At 49.3% G+C, this 22,453-nt stretch overlaps 1 protein-coding gene across 9 annotated transcripts in view; it reads left to right on the top strand.

The window, feature by feature from the left end:
• LOC146799805 (ATP-dependent RNA helicase DHX58-like) overlaps positions 1-22,453 on the top strand; it is a 221,286-nt gene that overhangs the window by 95,038 nt on the left and 103,795 nt on the right. For all 9 annotated transcript variants that reach the window (XM_085627492.1, XM_085627493.1, XM_085627489.1 and 6 more), the window contains 4 exons: positions 1,763-2,019; positions 3,835-3,984; positions 4,556-4,717; positions 17,637-17,827. In XM_085627492.1, coding sequence (XP_085483618.1) covers positions 1,763-2,019; positions 3,835-3,984; positions 4,556-4,717; positions 17,637-17,827 — 760 coding nt within the window. The remainder of the gene's footprint in view (positions 1-1,762; positions 2,020-3,834; positions 3,985-4,555; positions 4,718-17,636; positions 17,828-22,453) is intronic.

The following is a 22,453-nucleotide window of genomic DNA, read 5'->3' as shown; positions in this document are numbered from 1 at the left end:
CTCCCAGCCCTCTATTCACCCCACCAGTCATCTGCATTATGTGAAAAAGCCCTTACTAATGATGTCATCTAATTCCTATACTTGAATTTATTGCAAAAAAAAATATACAAAACTGAAGTGAATTCATGGAATGTTTTCCCTGACAGCATCAGAAACCTAATGAAATAAAAAGAAAATAACCACTGGATTTGACCACTAATCTTGGGTTCTGGAGTAACATGCTACTCTCCGTAAAGCATTTCAACGCCCTTAAGGGGTAGGAAGCTCCCTATAAATTCAATGACAGCACAGTCCAATCAGTGATCCCCATTGCTGCAACGTTATGTTTCAGCAGATTTTAAAGTAACAAGTAAATGCTGTAGATCTGCAGAGCATGTGAGATATTTTTTTTCTAGCATTTGGTGCCCACCTGCTGGATGCTGCCAGAGGAGATGAACAAATGCCAGAGTCCAGACAGAGACCCCACTGTTAAAAGCACACGTATGATGCCGGGTAAAGGGTGTTAGTGAAAACGCGGGCATTTTGAAAGGTTAAGGGCCTGATTTAGAATTGGGTAGTATTGGAAAATTATCCAATTTCAGGAGGAAGTGCTAACTCTGGAGGAGGATTCGCCAGGGGACATTCTCTGTTGGCAGGCTCGTATAGCACCTAGCATTGGTAGGTGAAGACAATACTCTTGTCAGGCTGGTACGAGGACAAAAAAGGAAATTATTTCAAGGCACATTCTGGTGATTTCTTCTCAGTTAGCATTTCCTTCAGAAATCAAAGTGTCTTCCATTCCCAGCCAACATTAACTCTGGCACAAAACACGAAAACTGTCATTCTTATTGTTTAAACTACTAAAATCGTAATGTTAACCTTTCAGCTTACCTACCGCAACCTGAGTTTCAGCTGACGTAATAGCTCACCCATTTGACATCTGTGCAATTTTAGCTCTTTTAAAAAGAAAAACATTTTATTTGTAGGTTTTCAAAATCAACAAAAGACTGTTTATTATCTGACTCACAGCTGAGATAGTGACAGCAAGTACAGGTTACAACATCAAGGTGCCGGCCACGAGGCCATATATCCGGTCACAGTGTGTATCACGAGCAGAACAGCGACAGCCACGTCTCGCCACAGTCAAACGTATACATCGCAGGCAGGTGGCTCTCCCTCAGACACTGGCTTCCAATCATGCCGCGTTCTTCGATTCTGAACCGTGCTAGTTTCCTTTGACCTCACGTATGCTCTTTTAGGTTCCCAAACGTCTCTGGGTCATGCCGAGGGTGCATCAGGTCACTGTACTCCTCGATGGCCTTGCAGCAGTAGGCCATGTTTTTAACCATAGAGCTTCCGTAGGAAGCACAGGTGACATCCGGCGCACTGCCACCAGTCGCTTAGCAAGCAGCAGAACAATGTCAACTCGGAGCAGAGAGCCAGTGCTGAAGACCAATCAGAGGACACTCTTGTGGCCAATCAGAAGTGGAAGTATTCCAGCTAAGACTGCTTAGAAGAGTCTTCAAGAGAGAAGACTAAAACAAAAAAACTGAAATGGGGTGGGGGGGGGGGGGGAAGGATTTTTTCTTTATCTTTTTTGGGCAAGTTGAATGTATTTGCCACTTTTAACATCATTCAGTTTTTTGAGGGGAGAAATTATTGTGGAGAGGTTATATGTAAGCTTCAAAGACGTACCACAAAAAATCATAGCTCCAATAAAACCATTGAAATATGTACAAAGTTAACATACAAATGTCTTTAACCCCTTCATCTTTCTCCCCAGAAAACAAACAAGAACTGTCACAGTTGGCTAACGACACCAGATACCAGAACCCCAAACTGCAAATGCTGGAGAAAATCCTACTGGAACACTTTGCCTATTCTGCTGAGTCATGTGGCATCATATTCACCAAGACGCGACAGTCCACGCACTCGCTGCATGACTGGATCCGCACATCTGATGGGCTAGAAGGACTGGCCAAGATCACCGCTGCTCTGACCGGGACAGGATCAAACAGCCAAACCAAGCACATGACACCAGTAAACTGATTTAAATAATGCATAGCCTTATTTATTAATTTAATTTGTAAATCAATGATTTAAACCAAAGTACTGGTTAATAATTCAGAAACAGGAATAGCAAATCCCCAATGCAATTGTTGCATATCCATAAAAAGATGTATTCATTCACAGTAGTTAGAGCATTCTTAATGCCTCTCACAAATAGTTGTGACTTGTCAATGCCTTTATCCATCTTAGTGCAATATTCTTTTTTGGCCATAGGAGTATTCACCCATCTAAATTCATATACGCCCTATAGCACTCCAGATCATTTAGACCGCGGTTCTCATACAAAATGGGCACAAACTGTACTTACGCCTGTTTTTGTATGAGTTCTGATAGGGTCCTGAGCACAAATTGCCCTCCCTTGTTTAACTGATTGTTACCACCAGATGTTTGTTGGTGGTTATAACAGGCACAAAACTATTAATTTGCAAGTAATAAAATACACAGCATTGAGCATTATTTGCCCCAGTCGATAACCTGGGCGCAAAAACAGCAGGAGCATCTGGTGCAAATGTTATTATATCACTGCCTTTGTCAACCCACTGATTAGTAAGATCCAGTCAGGGATTAGCATATCCATGTTGAACACCTTTTGGCCAAATTTACCAGTACTGAGTTTCTATGGAGATTGTTGGTAAATTTGTTGTTTAATCAGAATCCTCGACTAGGTGAAACATCCCAGTTCAACAATGCTAGCCATACTTGAAGCCTGGTGGCGAGACCAGTTTTCTTTCATTTACAGTAGTCTCCTTCCAATGAAAAAGTGAGTGCCAGCCATTCTGCTGATAGGCTGCAACAAAACACACATGACAGATGGAAAGGTATGGATTTTGAATGCTTGCCCTAGCCTTCCTTACAGGCCAAGGTTGGCTTGGCCTGTAAGGAAGGATTTTTTTCCATTAAGCAGGCCTAAAGTATATCATAGACCCTTGAGGTCTCTTGGAGCCCTGAGGTGGACAACTCCTAGATTATCACACCTACTACATATGCGGTATTATTTTTGTATGAGCTCCCCCTCTCTCGTGAGCACTTTCCAATGAGCATCACAGACTCTAAGTAGATCCTGTGAATCAGATGTGCAAAGAGAAACGAGATGCGGGAAGCCATGGACAAGGCTTTCCGCCTGCTCCCCTCTGGCCTTCCTCATCCCATATAAAAACAAAACCTGATGTCACGCCACCCTCTATCCTGCTGGCATGCCCTCCTTATTTCCTAAATGCTGAACAAAAGAACTAAATACCCGGCGGTGTACTAACCTCCCTTGTCTCCGGGCTTCGTGCACCCCTTATATTCACTAGGGCCTTCACTGGAGCAGCCGTCACCATACAGAGAAATCACCATGCAAGCCTCACAGACTGGCAGGAGGCAAGCTATTTCTTGGAGACACCAGAGTGTCACCGGCATCTCATGATGGCCAAGGACAACCCAATGGAGGTGGAAGACATGGCGGTCTGTCACCTGCCACTCTGCCACCTCCGACGGAGCTCTGGAGATGGAGGTGAAGGATTAGGGCCATCCATTCATCAACTCAGAGTTCATGTTTTCACTGCTCTGATGATGAATTGAATATGATGTTATTGATAGCTGCTTCCAAATTAAGCTGCTCGTATGTAAATAGTGAACAGGGATCTAGATACTGTATTGGTGGGTGATGGAGTCACATCCATTAGTGACTGTACTACAGGACTCTTGGTATGGAACTTATATCTGGATAGAAATTGAGCCACCAGTGGTAAATGCTTGAGTGTAAATCAAGACAGTAATTTGTTGTGGTTTGTTCTCTCCTAGTATGAACAACAAGCAGTCATCCAGAGGTTCCGCGAGGGACAACTGAAACTCCTGGTCTCGACCAGCGTTGCTGAAGAGGGTCTGGATATACCAGCGTGCAACATTGTCATCCGCTATGGGCTGATGACCAATGAGACCGCCATGATACAGGTGCTTCACTCCCTGCCTCTTTGTCCTCATCACCATATGTCAGTCCCTTACCAACTTCACATTCTGTGTCTGAATAGCTGTGTGCTGCATTGCGTAACTTTGTAGTTCTTGTACAAGTTGTAGGCCAGCCATAGAGTCATGCGGCGTAGAGGAGTTAAAGCAAGAATGCTTTGTTACCCCATTGTATTTTTTTGGTTCTGAAAGGTGGACTATCCTCATCTGCCCGCAAAGATTTGTTATGATTACACAAATCTTAACCTGACCAAAGCATGGCATTCCTTCTAAAAAAAATCCAATTTCTATTTCACTAGAGGAGTGCTCTATGCGTTAGATTATATTGACCCTCTTTAAGTAAAGCCTCAATTTACAGTGGCAAATCAGGCAACCGAGCTATAGATCACCAGGTACAATCTTGCTATTAATTTATTTTCTTATTTTTTCCATAGTTTGTCATTATTAGCTTTTGCCTCATTATTGTCTATTACCTTGTCTTTTAAACTGGTCTTTTTTTACATAGTGTATTATCAAGTATTTGTTTGAAAAGACAATTTATTTTCTCTTCTTGTCATAGGCTCGAGGGCGTGCCCGAGCACCTGACAGCACATACTCCATCCTTGCTGCTAGAGGGGGCAAAGAGGTGCGGCGAGAGTGCACCAATGAGTGCCTGGAGGAGCTTATGAAGCGTGCTATTGAGACTGTACAAGCCATGCCAGAGACTGAGTATCTACTGGAGGTAGAAGTACTTTCTAAAGCTTTCTTTTTTATTGTTGCTCAGTGATGATCTGTTAATGGTGGGCTCGGTGAGACCTTATTGTAGTGGTTTGTTCACTCTCTCTTTTTAAGTATATTAACTGTTTTATATCGTCTTTCATTTTCCTCTTTGTTATACGTAGCCGTCCATTATATTGGGATCTATACTGCTACGGCCGCGGCCCATACATATGGGCGTAGGGGCCACGTGCTCTCAACTCTTACAGGGTAGAAGAGTGTCTGTCAGGTGAAGCAAAGGTCATCCTGACAGACACTCTTCTTGTTCGGGTCGGGCAACCAGGGGCTAGACATGTGCGGAATGTGCTTGTGATGAGGGCGAGTGTCAATGATTTCCTCGGACCTGGGTGCTTCAGTTTTAAGCCCTGAAGTGCCCAGGGCGAAGTGTCAATCACCAACACCTTGTCACACAGTGGGATGGGGTCAGCAGCCTCACTGAAGCCATCCCACTATGTGACGAGTGAGGGAGGACTGCCTTCCCTCATTGGCTGACCTAAGGTTAGCCAATAATGGAAAGCAGCAGTCCCAACCCTCCTGGGATCTCCGATGCTTTCAGCTCCAGGAGCTCCAGGATAGGTATTTTTTATGTTTTTGAATGTTTGGTGTATGTACAAATGTATGGATTTGTTGTGAGTGTTGTGAATAGGTGTGTGTGCACATGCATGAATGTGAGTGAGTGTGTGTATATGTGTGCGTGTGGTCTGCCCGTCTCCTCCCTGCCAAAATTACCTGCCGCCACTGTACTACTGTCTCAGCAGTCGCCATTAACCACCATGGAAACACGTGTACATAGGTGTAAGAGAGAGGGTACAGCATCCAAATTGGAATTATGAACGTTGCCTTTTGGTGTACTGGTAAGAACATGAACCCTGTGGTTGGCAAGTGGCCGCATTACATTTTTTAAATGTCTCTGGGGCGGTGCTGCTCCCCTGGGCTCCTATCATTGTAACTGGGATTTAAAATCCATGCAACACCTGAAGGAATCTTAACACTGTAGAAGAGCAATAAATGTTCGGCCGACAATTTTTGAAGAAGCACCAAGGAGAGAACCAGGACAGTCAGATTTTTCATTTTCAGGCTTTTCCCGAACTGGATTAGGTTTGGTTCCCTGTGAATAGAAACTGTTGTGTCATTTGAAGATGAATGAAAAGGCTTTTCTACTTTGAGTCACCACTAGCCTTGAAAATGCAGGACAGACAGTAGTTAGAGCTGGGTCTCCAACCTTTTCTATAGTATGAGCTACTTATGTTCAATGAAAGTCATCCTGAGCTACTAATATTATTAGAGTTTTAATACTGACCACGCCAAACAAGTTTAAATTAGTGGCCACCATGTGCAAGATTACTAGCAATGTGAGTGCATCAGGCACGGTTCCCAGCAGTAATGTAAAAAATGCTTTGTCAATGTGGAATGCCTCTACATCGGTAAAAGATCACAGTTATGGCTGCAAGGCCCCTTGAGCTAAGTTATTATTGGTAATACAGCTCCCCTAAGATCAGCACATGAGCTCTGAAAATACACACATTTCCGCCTCAAATACACATGTTTTGATTTAGCTGTATATGTATTAATTCAACCAAACAAACGCTTCTAATTTAGTAGGCTGGGCTGAACACAGGAGATCTACTTATGAGTAGCTGGAGAGCTACCAGTAGCTCACGAGCTACTCATTGGAGAAGCCTGATGAATTGATTTTCCCAGTGTTAGACCTGTCCGCCCTAGGGTGGTCTTCCCTGTTTTTTTTCCGCCCTTGCCTCATTTTTTTCCACCCTCTTTTTGGTTGGCTCTAGGTCTTCGGGCACCTTACCATTGCTAGTCAATGCTAAGGTGCAGGTGCTCTCTACCACTAAGATGGCTGCCACAGACCCCTGCTACTGCGGAGCGGTCTTTCAAGTAGCGCCCTAGTTGTCAGGAGCTGTCTAGAACCCTTAGATATTGTGACATCACTAGCCTGACTCCCCTGCCCATACCTAGAATGTAGAAGCCCCTGGAACCTTCTGGAATAGAGTGAGGTCACATGACTTGGGAATATAAATAGAAAGGGCGGGAAACTTTCTAGTTAGTAGTTGAGGAACCACTGACCTGGGGAGACCCTGTACTGGAGATTTAGGCGGAAGGGGGAGGGGGCACCTATACTACTAGGGGTGACTAGGTCTAGACCTTGCCCTCTAAGTTGAGTGAGGAAACCTGACCAAACCCACTGACCTGGCCCAGTGTGAGGGAATCCCCAGGGAACTGTCTAGAGAGGCCCGTCTGACAGCAGCCTCCAACTCAAACCCCCCCCCCCCCATTTCTGTATATTCACCTCACCAACCAGGGCAAAGGGCAAAGAACCATCCGTGCCACATGAGACCGCCACCTGTAACTGTGGAGCACCGTCCTCTTACTGAAGCGCTGTGGCTGTGAAGCGCTAAGGGACCCCCCTGTCATCGCCGCTGCCCGAGTTACTGAAGCGCTATGACTGTGGCGCGCTAATCGAACCCCCACTCATCGCCGCTGCCCGAGTTACTGAAGCGCTGTGACTGTGGCGCGCTAATCGAACCCCCACTCACCGCCGCTGCCCAAGTTCTGTCAGCGCGGGTGCGACGAATAGGGAAATTGCCTCAGACTCTTCGCCGTTGCCAAGGACACTGCAGCTGTCAGGAGAGCCGGCCGCCCTGACGTGGCCCTCGCGTCAGCTGAGGAGAGTTCATTCCGCGGAGACATCAGCGGCCGCAACCGATCCCAGGAAGTTCACCATCCTCACGTGACGGGGGCGCCGGCCGTGTCACAGGCCTCGCCCCCGCCCTCATCCAGCCTCCTCCGCCCACATCCAGCCTCCTCCGCCCACATTCAGTCTTCTTCGCCCGCGTCATCACCCCCGCGAGCTGCGTGGCTCCAGCGGGAGTGAAACAGCTTGGGACCCTCTGGACCGACCCCCTCGGGAGGCGCCAGATCCTTGAGACCGACGCAAGGGCCCCGGAGGGCCGAAGAGTGCAGGTAACGACCCCGGGGAGGGAGCGGAAACTCACGGAGCGCGGGGCCTGCCGAGAAGTGTCTAACCTAAGGGAGGCAGCCCCGCTCCCGCCCTTCCCCCGGGAGAGACTGAGACTGTGCCCCGAAACTGTCTTGAGGAGACTCAGTGTGACATGGGACCTTCCCATAATATCTAGGGGAGAGCCAGCAGGCAAGCGCACAGCCCCCCTTAAGGAATTCCCCCTCCCTCATTGGAAGTAGTACAAGGGGACCATACCCCCCATTGCACGGGATAGAATCATCAGGGATCGAGATTCTGTCAGAGAGGGTTGAGGGAGAGGAAGTTGGTACAAATGTTAACGAATTCATGCAAATTCACTGCCAATGTTTTGCTCAGTTGATAATGAATTCATGCTAAATTCACTGCCAATGTTTTGCTCAGTTGATAATGAATTCATGCTAAATTCACTGCCAATGTTTTGCTCAGTTGATAACGAATTCATGCTAATTTATTGCCAATGATTCGCACAGTCTTAAATGAAATTCATGCTGATTTATTGCCTAGGTTATGCTCCTAACTGGATGAATTCTTGCTAGCTTACCTCCTACTACAAAATGTTACATAAAGAGTCCTGTTTTTAATCACCAGTGGTGTGGTGTCAGATTATTGTGTGCGTTACTCTGCTAAGTTGGACGCGTGTGCTGCACGGCTACTTTATACAGAATGCCTTTGGGAGCCTTCCTGCCACGAGCCAGGCTACCCTTGTGAATTGGCAACCCCAGTTCCAACATAATTTGGTGCTCAGCGGTGGGATCCGATCCTGTAGTTGTGCAGCACCCTTCAGTGAAGCAGAGTACGCCGCAATTGGACACCTAGTGTTTAAGCAAGCATAGCCAGGTGGCCCCTACTGTCTAACGGTGTGCCCAGAGGATTGCCCTAGTTGTTACCTACGTCCTGATATTCACTCGTATTGTCTGGGTCCCCACCTGTCAGAATGGAGTTCCAGCTAGCCAACATAGAGGAATACTCGGTGGTTCAGCTGAGGAGTTTCTGTCAGGGGATGGGGGTGGCAGTTGGGAAGAGAGCCAAAGGAGAAGAGCTCCGTAAAGCCTTACAAGCATGGGTATTAGCCCACCCAGAGAGGAAAGGGGACGAGGAGCCAGAGGGGCAAGGGGCATTAGGGGAGGCGGGCACGTCAGGAGAACTAGACCTGCTGCACGTTGATGTCAGTGAAAACTTGTCGCCAGGGAGATGTTCTGGGGCAGGCAGTAGCGTGTCTAGAAGGAGTGCCTCGCCGGAGGAGTATGAGGACAGGAGGGAGGAGAGGTTACTGAGATGGGAGCTTGCAAAGTTGGAAAAAGTAAAGGAAGATAAGAGGCTAGCAATGGAAGAAAGGAAGCTTGCGCATGAGCTCCAGCTCAAAGAATTGGAGTTGAGAGCATTACAGATCAGTGCGCAAGGGAATGTAAATGGTGGCAGCGTACCAGAGGTTCCACGGGAGCCTAAATTCTACCTCCCAAAAGATGTGATTGCTAGTTATGGGGTGGGGGATGACATCAACCGGTGGTTGGAGGTGTACGAAGTATCCCTGAAGGTCCATGGGGTGCCCACAAGCTACTGGGGGGGTGGCCTGTACCGATATATACCTCCTGTAGTGAGGGACACCCTCCTGTATTTAGAGAAGGTAGACCAAACCAACTATCCGGTGATGAAGGAGGCCCTGCTTAAAAAGTTTGGCCTCACCCCTGAGAGATACCGACAGAGATTCCGTAGCAGTCACAAGTTGACCACGCAGAACTGGGTGGATTTCTATGATTATGCCCGGAAGGCTTTAGATGGATGGGTGCGTGGCAGCGAGGTGCAGGATTTTGAGGGTCTGTACAACTTATTTCTGAGAGAGCACCTCTTGGATAGATGTTTTCCGGAGCTGCGCCAACACTTGGTGGACCGCAAGTTGACCGACCCCCGGACACTTGCAGAAGAGGCGGACACTTGGGTTAGCACCCGAGGGACCCTCAAGGGACCCGGGGGAGATGGCCCGAAGGGTGGACAGAGCGCCCCCCAGAAGAAAGAGGGGGGAGATAAAAAGAAGGAGCTCTTCCGAGGCCCACCAAACAGGCAGTTTGGGAAAAGTGTAGGGACTCCCTCTCAGTCCAGTTTCCCAAGGTCCACTCACCCTGACAAGGGTCAACCGCCAAGAACAGTCAAGTGTTATGAATGTGGGGAGGTGGGACACTATAAAGGGGATGTCCAGTGCCGCAAAAGAACTCCCGCCCCCGCAGGAGGTAAGCCCCCCGGGGTGGCTAGTATAGCGCTTGGGGTGGAGTTGCCCCTAGATCGGGAGGGGGAGTGGACAGGCCTGACCCTCGTCTCACTGGGAGATAGGGAAGAGGTGCCAGTGATTTCCTTACCATCGAATACTGCCAAATACCGGCAGAGGGTGCAGGTGAATGGACAGGAGGTGGAGGCTTTGAGGGACACAGGTGCCAGCATGACCACCGTAGTAAGGCGGCTGGTGTCCCCGGAGCAGTTGATCCCTGACGTGTTCCATCCAGCCGTATTGGCTGATGGTAGCCTGAGTCATTACCCAGTGGCTCGGGTTCCATTTGAGTGGGAAGGAGTTAAAGGCCCCTTGAAAGTTGCCGTGAGCCCCGCCTTGCCAGTGGACTGTCTGCTCGGGAACGATTTGGAGACCAACATCTGGAAGGAAGTGGAGCTACGAGCCCACACCGAAATGCTGGGGTTACCAGGATGGGCCTGTGTGGTTACAAGGTCCATGGCTGCCTGGCCAAGAACTCACACCGAGTTGGAGCCGGAAATAACAGCCCAACCCGAAGTTGGACCAGTAGAGGAGGTAGATACCCCCCGTGGGATGGAAGAGGAGCCGGCGGTTGTGGCTCCAGAATCCGCGGAGGTGGATGTTGTTCCTGTGGGGGACCTGCCTATCCCGGCCGGTTGGTGCGTGGAAGGAGGGCCTACCCGGGAGGAATTTCGCCGGGGCCAGAGAGAGTGCCCCACGCTTGAAGGCATGCGGCGACAGGCCACAGCTCAAGCGACCAATAAGGAATCCGGTAATTACCACGTTTACTGGGAGGATGGCCTCCTGTATAGCGAGCCGAAGGTTCCGGTGCATGGATCTTCAAGGGCCTTAGTAGTGCCCCAATGCTACCGGACCTTTTTGCTGGAGTTAGCCCATGAGATACCTCTAGCTGGACACCTGGGCCAGGACAAGACTTTCGCGCGGTTAGTCCCGCATTTTTATTGGCCCAGGATGAGAGTTGCCTCTGACACCTATTGCAAGACCTGCAAGACATGCCAGGCAAGTGGCAAGACAGGAACCAAGGTGAAGGTCCCCTTGGAACCGCTTCCGGTGGTCGGGACCCCTTTTGAGCGGGTCGGGATCGACATTGTGGGACCATTGGACCCTCCGACCTCTTCGGGACACCGGTTCATCCTGGTGTTAGTGGACCACGCCACCCGGTACCCTGAGGCCATTCCTCTGAGGACCATCACTGCACCCGTGGTGGCGCGGGCCCTAATGGGAATTTTTACCCGAGTGGGATTCCCCAAGGTCGTGGTGTCGGATAGGGGCACAAATTTTATGTCAGCCTATATGCAGGCCATGTGGAAGGAGTGCGGGGTGACCTATCGGTTCTCCACTCCTTATCACCCCCAGACTAACGGACTCGTAGAGCGTTTTAACAAGACCTTAAAGGGGATGATCCGGAGCCTGCCAGAGGACTTGAGGCGGAAATGGGACATCCTCCTCCCTTGCTTGCTATTTTCGTACCGCGAGGTGCCGCAGAAGGGAGTCGGGGTCAGCCCTTTTGAGTTGCTCTACGGCCATCCCGTTAGGGGGCCCCTCAGCCTTGTCAAAGAGGGATGGGAGAAGACTTCAATGAAGCTTCCCCGGGATGTTGTCAGCTATATGCTGGCATTCCGCAGCCAGATGGCCAAGCTGTGGAAGGAGGCCTCAGCCAATTTGGAGGCCAGTCAAGCCGTCATGAAGGAGTGGTATGACCGCAACGCTCGGACGGTGGAGTTGGATGCTGGACAGAAGGTGTGGGTCATGGAGCCTGGGGAGCTTAGCGCCCTCCAGGACCGGTGGACTGGTCCGTTCGAGATTGTGGAGCGACGAGGCCAGAACACCTATATAGTAGACTTGAAGACCCCCCGGCAGCCCCATCGGGTGTTCCACGCCAACCGCCTGAAGCCGCACCATGAGAGATCGGAGATGACCCTCCTTATGGTGACGGATGGGAGCGAGGAGGAAGAGAGCGAGCCTCTTCCTGACCTTCTGGCGGCTCAAGAGAAGGATGGTTCGGTAGAGGGAGTGGTCCTCTCCCCATCCTTGACCCCGGAACAACAGAGGGACTGCCGCCAGGTACTGGAGCAGTATGCCTCGTTGTTCTCCCTCACGCCTGGACTCACGCAACTGTGTACCCATGATTTGGACACAGGGGACAGCCCACCGGTTAAAGCCAAGTCTTATCGGCTGTCCGACAAAGTGAAGAATAGTATCCAGGGTGAGGTGACCAAGATGCTGGAGCTAGGAGTTATTGAGCCCTCCAGCAGCCCTTGGGCAAGTCCGGTAGTGTTGGTGCCGAAAGCGGCCCCACCGGGCACCACACCAGAACTTCGGTTCTGTGTGGATTATCGGGGTTTGAATTCCGTCACCAAGACGGACGCTCATCCGATCCCTCGGGCGGATGAGCTGATTGACCGGCTGGGAGCAGCCCGGTACCTTAGTACCATTGACTTGACGTCAGGGTACTGGCAGATTGCCATGGCGGACGGAGCACGGGAGAAAACAGCGTTCTCCACCCCCGAGGGCCACTTTCAATTTAAAGTGATGCCCTTTGGGCTCAAGAATGCTCCGGCCACGTTCCAGCGGTTGGTGAACCAGGTGCTATCTGGCATGGAGTCCTTCTCAGCGGCCTACCTGGACGACATAGCTGTCTTCAGTAGCGGCTGGGAGGACCATCTGCAGCATCTCCAGGAGGTGCTGCGGGCTCTGCAACAAGCTGGTCTAACCATCAAGGCCAGCAAGTGCCAGATTGGACAGGGATCTGTCGTTTACCTGGGACACCTGGTGGGCGGGGGTAAGGTGCAGCCCCTCCAGGCCAAGATTGAGGCCATATTGGCCTGGGAGCCCCCCAAGACTCAGACTGAGGTCAGAGCTTTTCTCGGCCTCACTGGATATTACCGCCGGTTTGTCAGGGGGTATGGAACCATCGTTGCCCCCCTGACTGAATTGACATCTAAAAAGCAACCACGGAAAGTCAACTGGACAGCTGCTTGCCAGGAGGCATTTGACACCTTGAAGCATGCGATGTGCACCGCCCCGGTGCTTAGGACTCCTGATTACACCAAGGAATTCATCGTGCAGACAGACGCCTCTGAGCATGGCATAGGCGCTGTGCTCTCGCAACTGAACCAGGATGGCCAAGACCAACCGGTGGCCTTTATATCTAGAAGGCTCCTTCCCAGGGAACAACGGTGGAGCACCATTGAACGTGAAGCCTTTGCGGTGGTCTGGGCGTTGAAGAAGTTGAGACCATACCTTTTTGGTTCTCACTTCCTCATACAGACCGACCACCGCCCCCTTCGCTGGCTCATGCAAATGAGAGGCGAGAACCCAAAGTTGCTAAGGTGGTCCATTTCCCTACAGGGGATGGACTTTCGGGTGGAACATCGGCCCGGAGTTGACCACGCCAATGCGGACGGTCTCTCCCGGTTCTTCCGCCTTAGCGATGAGAGCTCCCTAGAGGTTGGGTAGGTCTCCCCGCTTTCGGCTGGGGGGGACGCCTGTTAGACCTGTCCGCCCTAGGGTGGTCTTCCCTGTTTTTTTTCCGCCCTTGCCTCATTTTTTTCCACCCTCTTTTTGGTTGGCTCTAGGTCTTCGGGCACCTTACCATTGCTAGTCAATGCTAAGGTGCAGGTGCTCTCTACCACTAAGATGGCTGCCACAGACCCCTGCTACTGCGGAGCGGTCTTTCAAGTAGCGCCCTAGTTGTCAGGAGCTGTCTAGAACCCTTAGATATTGTGACATCACTAGCCTGACTCCCCTGCCCATACCTAGAATGTAGAAGCCCCTGGAACCTTCTGGAATAGAGTGAGGTCACATGACTTGGGAATATAAATAGAAAGGGCGGGAAACTTTCTAGTTAGTTGTTGAGGAACCACTGACCTGGGGAGACCCTGTACTGGAGATTTAGGCGGAAGGGGGAGGGGGCACCTATACTACTAGGGGTGACTAGGTCTAGACCTTGCCCTCTAAGTTGAGTGAGGAAACCTGACCAAACCCACTGACCTGGCCCAGTGTGAGGGAATCCCCAGGGAACTGTCTAGAGAGGCCCGTCTGACAGCAGCCTCCAACTCAACCCCCCCCCCCCCTATCTGTTTATTCACCTCACCAACCAGGGCAAAGGGCAAAGAACCATCCGTGCCACATGAGACCGCCACCTGTAACTGTGGAGCGCCGTCCTCTTACTGAAGCGCTGTGGCTGTGAAGCGCTAAGGGACCCCCCTGTCATCGCCGCTGCCCGAGTTACTGAAGCGCTGTGACTGTGGCGCGCTAATCGAACCCCCACTCATCGCCGCTGCCCGAATTACTGAAGCGCTGTGACTGTGGCGCGCTAATCGAACCCCCACTCACCGCCGCTGCCCAAGTTCTGTCAGCGCGGGTGCGACGAATAGGGAAATTGCCTCAGACTCTTCGCCGTTGCCAAGGACACTGCAGCTGTCAGGAGAGCCGGCCGCCCTGACGTGGCCCTCGCGTCAGCTGAGGAGAGTTCATTCCGCGGAGACATCAGCGGCCGCAACCGATCCCAGGAAGTTCACCATCCTCACGTGACGGGGGCGCCGGCCGTGTCACAGGCCTCGCCCCCGCCCTCATCCAGCCTCCTCCGCCCACATCCAGCCTCCTCCGCCCACATTCAGCCTTCTTCGCCCGCGTCATCACCCCCGCGAGCTGCGTGGCTCCAGCGGGAGTGAAACAGCTTGGGACCCTCTGGACCGACCCCCTCGGGAGGCGCCAGATCCTTGAGACCGAAGCAAGGGCCCCGGAGGGCCGAAGAGTGCAGGTAACGACCCCGGGGAGGGAGCGGAAACTCACGGAGCGCGGGGCCTGCCGAGAAGTGTCTAACCTAAGGGAGGCAGCCCCGCTCCCGCCCTTCCCCCGGGAGAGACTGAGACTGTGCCCCGGAACTGTCTTGAGGAGACTCAGTGTGACATGGGACCTTCCCATAATATCTAGGGGAGAGCCAGCAGGCAAGCGCACAGCCCCCCTTAAGGAATTCCCCCTCCCTCATTGGAAGTAGTACAAGGGGACCATACCCCCCATTGCACGGGATAGAATCATCAGGGATCGAGATTCTGTCAGAGAGGGTTGAGGGAGAGGAAGTTGGTACAAATGTTAACGAATTCATGCAAATTCACTGCCAATGTTTTGCTCAGTTGATAATGAATTCATGCTAAATTCACTGCCAATGTTTTGCTCAGTTGATAATGAATTCATGCTAAATTCACTGCCAATATTTTGCTCAGTTGATAATGAATTCATGCTAAATTCACTGCCAATGTTTTGCTCAGTTGATAATGAATTCATGCTAAATTCACTGCCAATGTTTTGCTCAGTTGATAACGAATTCATGCTAATTTACTGCCAATGATTCGCACAGTCTTAAATGAAATTCATGCTGATTTATTGCCTAGGTTATGCTCCTAACTGGATGAATTCTTGCTAGCTTACCTCCTACTACAAAATGTTACATAAAGAGTCCTGTTTTTAATCACCAGTGGTGTGGTGTCAGATTATTGTGTGCGTTACTCTGCTAAGTTGGACGCGTGTGCTGCACGGCTACTTTATACAGAATGCCTTTGGGAGCCTTCCTGCCACGAGCCAGGCTACCCTTGTGAATTGGCAACCCCAGTTCCAACACCCAGCTTTTACTATTTATGAATTGTCTTTTATATGATGTATCTTTTATGATCTGAATAAAGAATTTGAAAACTACTGGCAGAGAAAAATTTCCCTGCTGGCGTAATACAGAAAATGTGTTAAATTACACAGTTTAGTGTAACTTAGATTACTGAATTACAATTTTGCTCACCTCTAGTTCTCTCTGCTTCATTTTGAGTGCTGCAGGGAATTCGAATGAACGCAGATGTTGTTTGCGCCTGGTTTCAGATTCCACGTACTCCAAAATTAGAGCACTTCTGGGGTTTTTCTTACACAAATTCCTCACTTATAAAATTGAGGTATTTGCACAGTCACTAAAGAGAAGACTGTGTGGATTTTAGCTGGTGTAAAACGACATTAGCGTTGTAAATCCCTCATTCTGACATCAAAAACTTCACATTGGGCTGTTAAATATTTCCTGGGAAATACTAAAAGATGCATATCAGATATTTAACGAGGCATTTTTAAGGCCTGGGCAGATTTTTAAACCAGTGAAATTTACAGAATTCCTGAATGTATGCGTTGTACTAAAATCCCCAAACGTCTTTAAATTTTGCATTATGTGATTTTGTATAACTTTTTTACCGACGCGCACCTTGTGTAAAACAAATCTCATGATGTACCAGAAGGAGATTAGCACACACTGAAAATGTGTCTCCGAGACATATTTTCGGTTCGAACCAGTCTCTTTCAAGTACCTTGCCAGATGTGTTTTTTTATGAGAGGGACACCCTCAGTGAAAAAACTGATATGAGATACCAACAAACCAAAATTTGCTGCAAAAGCATAATTTCATAAGATTTTCATGGAATTTCGTGGCATTTCACAGGAAAAAGGTTTATCCTGCAAGACTTAGAATGAAGCCCTAAATGTTTGGGTGGATGTAGGGTGAGATGTTGCTGCTAGTGAAAGATGTAAGACTACTGGAACTGATGACGGAAGTCCTCCCCGGAAGTGCAAACTTCTCCCACGGCATCTAGGGTGAATTCACCTTGAAGGGTGAGTCTGAAGCTCATACTCTGACCCTTTCATCTTTTGTCCCCTGCAGAGAATGTCCACAGTTGTCCCTGTTTTAGGCCAGCTACATTGGAGGTTGTTTATGAATGAAAATGTCTCCATTACAGAGCAACCTGGGAGGGTGACATTAGTCCGCGTGAAGACATGAAATGGATGGAAGCACTGCAGGGCCCAAGAGAGGTGGAGATAAGGGCAAGATTCCGACTGATTCAGTTGAATGTCCTTCACAGAGTATACTACTCCAGAACGGTGTTACACCGAATGGGACAGAATGAAGATGCACGGTGTCAGAGTGTTTGGAATGGAGGGGACCTTATTCCATTTGATATGGGGTTGCCTAAGAGTTTTGGCAAAGAGATGGAGAAGTACTGACGGTAGTTATGGGAGTAGACATGCAGTTGACACCGAAATGGTTTCTACTTATGATTACCGGGGAGGAAGCCTGGCCCAGATACACAAGGCAATGGGTGGCTTTGGCACTGTGAGTAGCAAAGCGGAATGTTGCAAGGAGATAGGGAGCAACCGGTATTCTGACAGTAGGGAGTGGAAAACCGACTTAGACTGGTGTAGGCAAGCAGAACAAATAAAATACAAGAGCAAGGGGGTACCCGAGGAAGTGGGAGAAGATATGGGAGCCTGGCAGACCTACAGAGATCTACAAGGGAAGTAGTGTAGGTAGGTACTGACATGCAATGAGTTGCTTTTGTAAAGATCTATGTACCATTGATTATATAATAAACAAAGATATTGTATTCCAATGTAACTGTCTCCCGATCGTACCAATTGCTGAGCATATATTAATAAAAAGAACTTTAAAAAAAAAGAATGTCTCCATTAAGACATGCTCATCTATCCAGGTTCCTGTTTTTGCACCTTTGTACATGTATCCTTCTGTATCATTCATGCTCAATATCTTTAATTGCCTGCATTATCACATTCTCTATTTAGATCCGGAAACTGCAAACAGAATCAATAATTTCCAGGAAAGTGAAACAACAGAAATTAGATGAAAAGAAAAGGATATTCCGACCACAGGATGTTCGACTTTACTGTAGGAACTGCAACGAAGCAGTCGCCCACGGCACCGACCTGTGCACGATTGAGAACTCACATCATGTTAACATCAATCTTGACTTTAAGTAAGTGTTGTTATTTTATTTTTTAAATATATTTTATTTTGGTAAAGAGCTCAACTCAACATTACCCATATGGTTTCTACGTGCTAGGAAGAATAAATGGCAATGGCCAGACTCTTAAAACCAAAGATTATGCGTCTGGCAGAAAGATAGATTATCATTACTTCTCAAGATCAAGGGAACAGCATTCCAAAAAGAGAGAGCCATTGTAGAGAAAGTCTGGCTTTCCGAAAGCAAAACACTTAACAAAACGTGGGAGGATCTTAGAATTCTCACAGGTACATACCATTCTAGACACCATTGGAGGTAGAGTGGGGATTCTGTCTTCTAATTCAGCTAACTTATTACAGGAAGCTAGTAAATATTTTCCAGAAAAGGAATGGCTTGACTAAATCTAGGAACATAATAGAGTTTGGTCTTGCACAACCACTTCAGTTGTAACAAATGAGCTCTAACATATCTTTGGAATTTTGTTTCTCAGTTGGAGGGCTGCATTCATTTGTATCCCTAGATTAGTTCTGCCTTGTGGCAAACTCCCATTAAGAGGGTGTTTACAGGACGCCAGTTGTCCTTGCTTTCACCCACCAGCAATACCTCCGTGTTTTCTGTGCTGGCATAAACAAGCATTTCCCACGTCCACTCAGTAACTCCCAAAAGACAGTTTTGAAAGATCTTTGCTGATGCACTATTGCTGTCCACCCTCTAAATAAGCGGTATGTCATCGAAATAAGTATAGATATGGAGGCCAAGAGGGAGGATGAATTTTGGCAAGGGATGAGCCATAAACATTTGAAAGGCAATGTGAAAGCATTAAGCTGTGGGCAGCTAAAAAAGTACTAGAAATAGATAAAAAAGGAATCATGAAGACTCACTGAGTCGGGTCATCTAAAGCTAAAAGAATTTAAACCAAATAAGATCTCAACCTTCAATACTATGCAGTGGTTTTGCAGCCCGTGGCCAAGACTGTCAAATGCTGCAGATGGGTATAAGAAGATCAGGGCACAGATATTCTTAACAACAACCACCAAGTAAAGACTCTGCTTCAGCAACTAATACAGTGTGTGTGCTACATCCCAGGTGAAATCTCATTTGGGTACTGTCTTAAAGTATGTTATTTTCAAGTTCGGCACAGAATTGGTTTAGAACGTGCTTGGCAAGTAATTTAGCCAATAGCGGAGCAGGGCGATATGGTGGTAATTCACCAGTACACTAAAAAGAATACTCACATTCTTCAGTAAGGGCTTTTCTTAAAGTGGAACTATGCCCAGATCAAGGGACCCTTTAATAATGCTACATGAGGCAATATTGTTTCATTGATATGACTAAGGGCATCATTACGATGCCGGTCGGACCGGCTTCCAAGGTCCTGTCGGACGAGGTTGGACCGCCCAAGCTCTTGTCCGTAGAGGTCGGTACGACCGCGGGATTACGATGCATGCGTTCGAGGCATGTGGGCTGCTGAATTCATATCTGTGCATAGATCGCCGCCTAGTGTTGGGTCCGGATGTTTGCACGTTGTTGTCCTGGAAGAGTCTTCGAAGTATCACGAGATAGGTGACTCCTCCCCTGGACCACAGTGCGCATGGGCATCCTCTCCATCCTCAGATTGTTTTTTTCCGCCATTGGGTTCGGATGTGTCTATCTTGGCACAAGTTAGGAAAATTCAGTTAAGGCCAAAAGGCCTTTAGTTTTCGTCGGTACTGTTCCCGTTCGGTATCGACTAGCTTCTTTACTACTTTCAAGCCTTCTTCTAGCTTTTCGGATCCTTTCGGTCCGAACATCGAACTTCCATCGACGATAGAATCGAGGACCCCATTCAAACGGTGTCCTTTATGCCACGCTAAATATCCTCACATCGACGTCCACCCGGTATGCAACAAATGTCTCTCACCGGATCACGATGAGTCCATATATATGGCCTGTGCTCGATTCCGATCCAAAAAGACTCTCCGGAATCGACGGGCAGCGAGATTAGAAGCGCAGCAATCGGCGCCTGCCCCGGCCAACATCTTCAGCACCGAAGACGAGGAAGCTGAGAGCGTGGAAGTAGTAGACTCCAGCCCCGCTTCCGAACACGATTCCCGATCGGAAGACGACGATGATGTGCTCTTTCAACGAGAAGAAGTCATCGACGAGGTAGGAGACTACGATGAGGCCTTTGGGGCCGAAGAAGATAGCTCTAGCGAGGAGCCCGGCCCGCCCGTCGATACGGGGGCCGACAAAGTGCGTCATTATAAGGTTCAGGTCGAGGGATCGCCTTCGGGCCTTACCCGAGATCAATCTCAAAGTTTTTCGGTCCCGCCTTCAGGCCCGGCCTCGAACATTATGCACGAGCCATTATTGCCGAAAGCGACTGGATTCCCATCACAGAAACCGAAACCAATCGTCGCACCAGTTCCACCGAAACCAAAAGTGAAACTGGGTGTAATCGGCTCGAAGGCCTCGAAGCCCTCCGCTCCTTCGACGCCAGCAAAAGCCGTCGGCACCGAACGCAGTAAAAGGGACTTCGGCGCCGAACTTACTGCTGCGGATATCGGTACCGAGCCGAAGAAAAAGGCCCTCGGTCACCACAAAGCGACTCGGCCTCTGGCACCAAAACCATCGGCACCGACCACTAAAGTCAAAATGGCCACACCATCGGCGTCAACGTCAAAAACATCGGCGCAAGCCAAGTCGTCCACTTCATCGACCGTCGATACATCTCTTCGGATCGATGACCCTGTGGCTCCAAAACAGTCGACGCCTACCTCTAATGTGCCGACCAGTTCCAAAGTGCCTTCGTCGTTCTCCGTGCAACAAGTCGCGGCATCGTTGCAACGCATCAGGGAACGGGCGGCCCTACAATCCACATCGGGCCCCGACACGCACAAGGCTCCAACACCGCCCTCGGCGCCAACCAACATCACTTTTGGCTTGCCGCCGTCCAAGGCGCCAAAAATGTTCGAGATCCGAACATGTGTCAAACAGACACAGTCCCTGTCTACTGATCACACGGAGTCTGAGCCTTCGCAGCCACACTTCATCGACACCAACACTGGTAAAATGATCATCCGCACGTGGAAAATCACGCCAGAGAGGGAATTGGACTCCTATAGAATACCTCTCAAACACAAATTGCCGACAGGGTCGGAACCAGTCCTTACTCAACGCTTCCAACCCTCCCATCAGCATCCCCAGTCCTTTTCTCCTACGCCTTCAGAAACAGACTCAGTAGAGGACTATATGGGAGATGATACCATCTACCCTGGAGATGTTGATCCCTATGAGCATCACCAAGACCCGGATCAGGCATTGGATGACCCTACAGACCAGGGTACCGCTCCGGATACCCAGGACACACAGCTGTACAGCACAAAAACATCTCCCACAGAGGACACTGCTGCCTTCAATGCTCTCATAGAACGAGCTGCTGCCAACCATGGAGTTGAACTCCATTCTGACACTGTGGAAGAAGACTTCTTGGTAGACACTTTCGCCTCTTCCGAAAGAACAGTAAAAACTCTGCCAATGTTGAAAGGAGTTCTCAAACCTGCCAAAGATATTTTCAAGGAAACAACTAGGGCACGGGTGCTCAACCCCAGGATTGAAAAAAAATACAAGCCTGCACCCGGGGACCCAATGTACATTAGGGGTCAGTTACCTTTAGACTCCATGGTAGTTGCCAACGCTCGCAAACGAGCTCATTCGCAGACAACAGGGGATGCTCCTCCCCCGGGCAAGGAGTCCAAAGTACTGGAAACATCTGGCAAAAAAATTGCAGCGCAGGCAGCAAACATCTGGCGCATTGCGAACACACAGGCACTACTAGCCCGTTATGATCGTTCCCACTACGACACACTAGAGTCACTACTACAACATTTGCCAGACGAATACAAAGAGGCGGCGGAGCTCCTCATTAGAGAGGGACAACTCCTTACCAACGCATCTATCAAGTGCGCCCTCGATGCTGCCGACACAGCGGCAAGGGCAATCAACACAAGCGTCATGTTGAGACGACACGCATGGTTGAGAATCTCAGGCTTTAAGCCGGAGATTCAAAACAACATCTTAAATCAACCAGTCATCCCCGACTACTTATTCGGCCCGGAAGTTGACACTACCCTAGAAAAAATTAAAAAAGACACTGATACTGCCAAATCAATGGGGGCTCTGCAGACGCAACAATTTCGCAGTGGCTCCTTTCGTCGCCCCGGAAATAGAGGAGCATCTAGAGGCCAGGGGTCACAGCAGCAATATGCTAAAGGGAGCACACAGAGTACCTACGATAAGACCAACAGAGGTGGATATCGTGGCTCCAGCACCAAGGGCAGAGGACGTGGTTACGGCAACACCAGGTCCTCACCCAAAAACAAACAGTGACGCCCTCTCCCTTCCCCCCGACCACATAACACCTGTAGGGGGGAGACTCCAGCGGTTCCTGTCCACGTGGAAAACCATCACCACAGACAGGTGGGTCAGAGACATTATCCAACACGGTTACTGCCTCGAATAACCTCCACCCCACCCAACATACCGCCAAAGCACCGTCCTATGTCCGCAGAGCACTTAACATTATTGCAGCAGGAAGTGCTAAGTATGCTGCAAAAAGGTGCAATAGAGGTCGTGCCCACAGACCAGCAGGGCACAGGG

Source organism: Triturus cristatus, chromosome 9, assembly GCF_964204655.1.
Source record: "Triturus cristatus chromosome 9, aTriCri1.1, whole genome shotgun sequence".
In the NCBI taxonomy this organism is placed as follows: domain Eukaryota; kingdom Metazoa; phylum Chordata; class Amphibia; order Caudata; family Salamandridae; genus Triturus; species Triturus cristatus.
The sequence above is the reverse complement of the archived record's forward strand: the minus strand, read 5'-3'. Positions and strand labels throughout refer to the sequence as shown.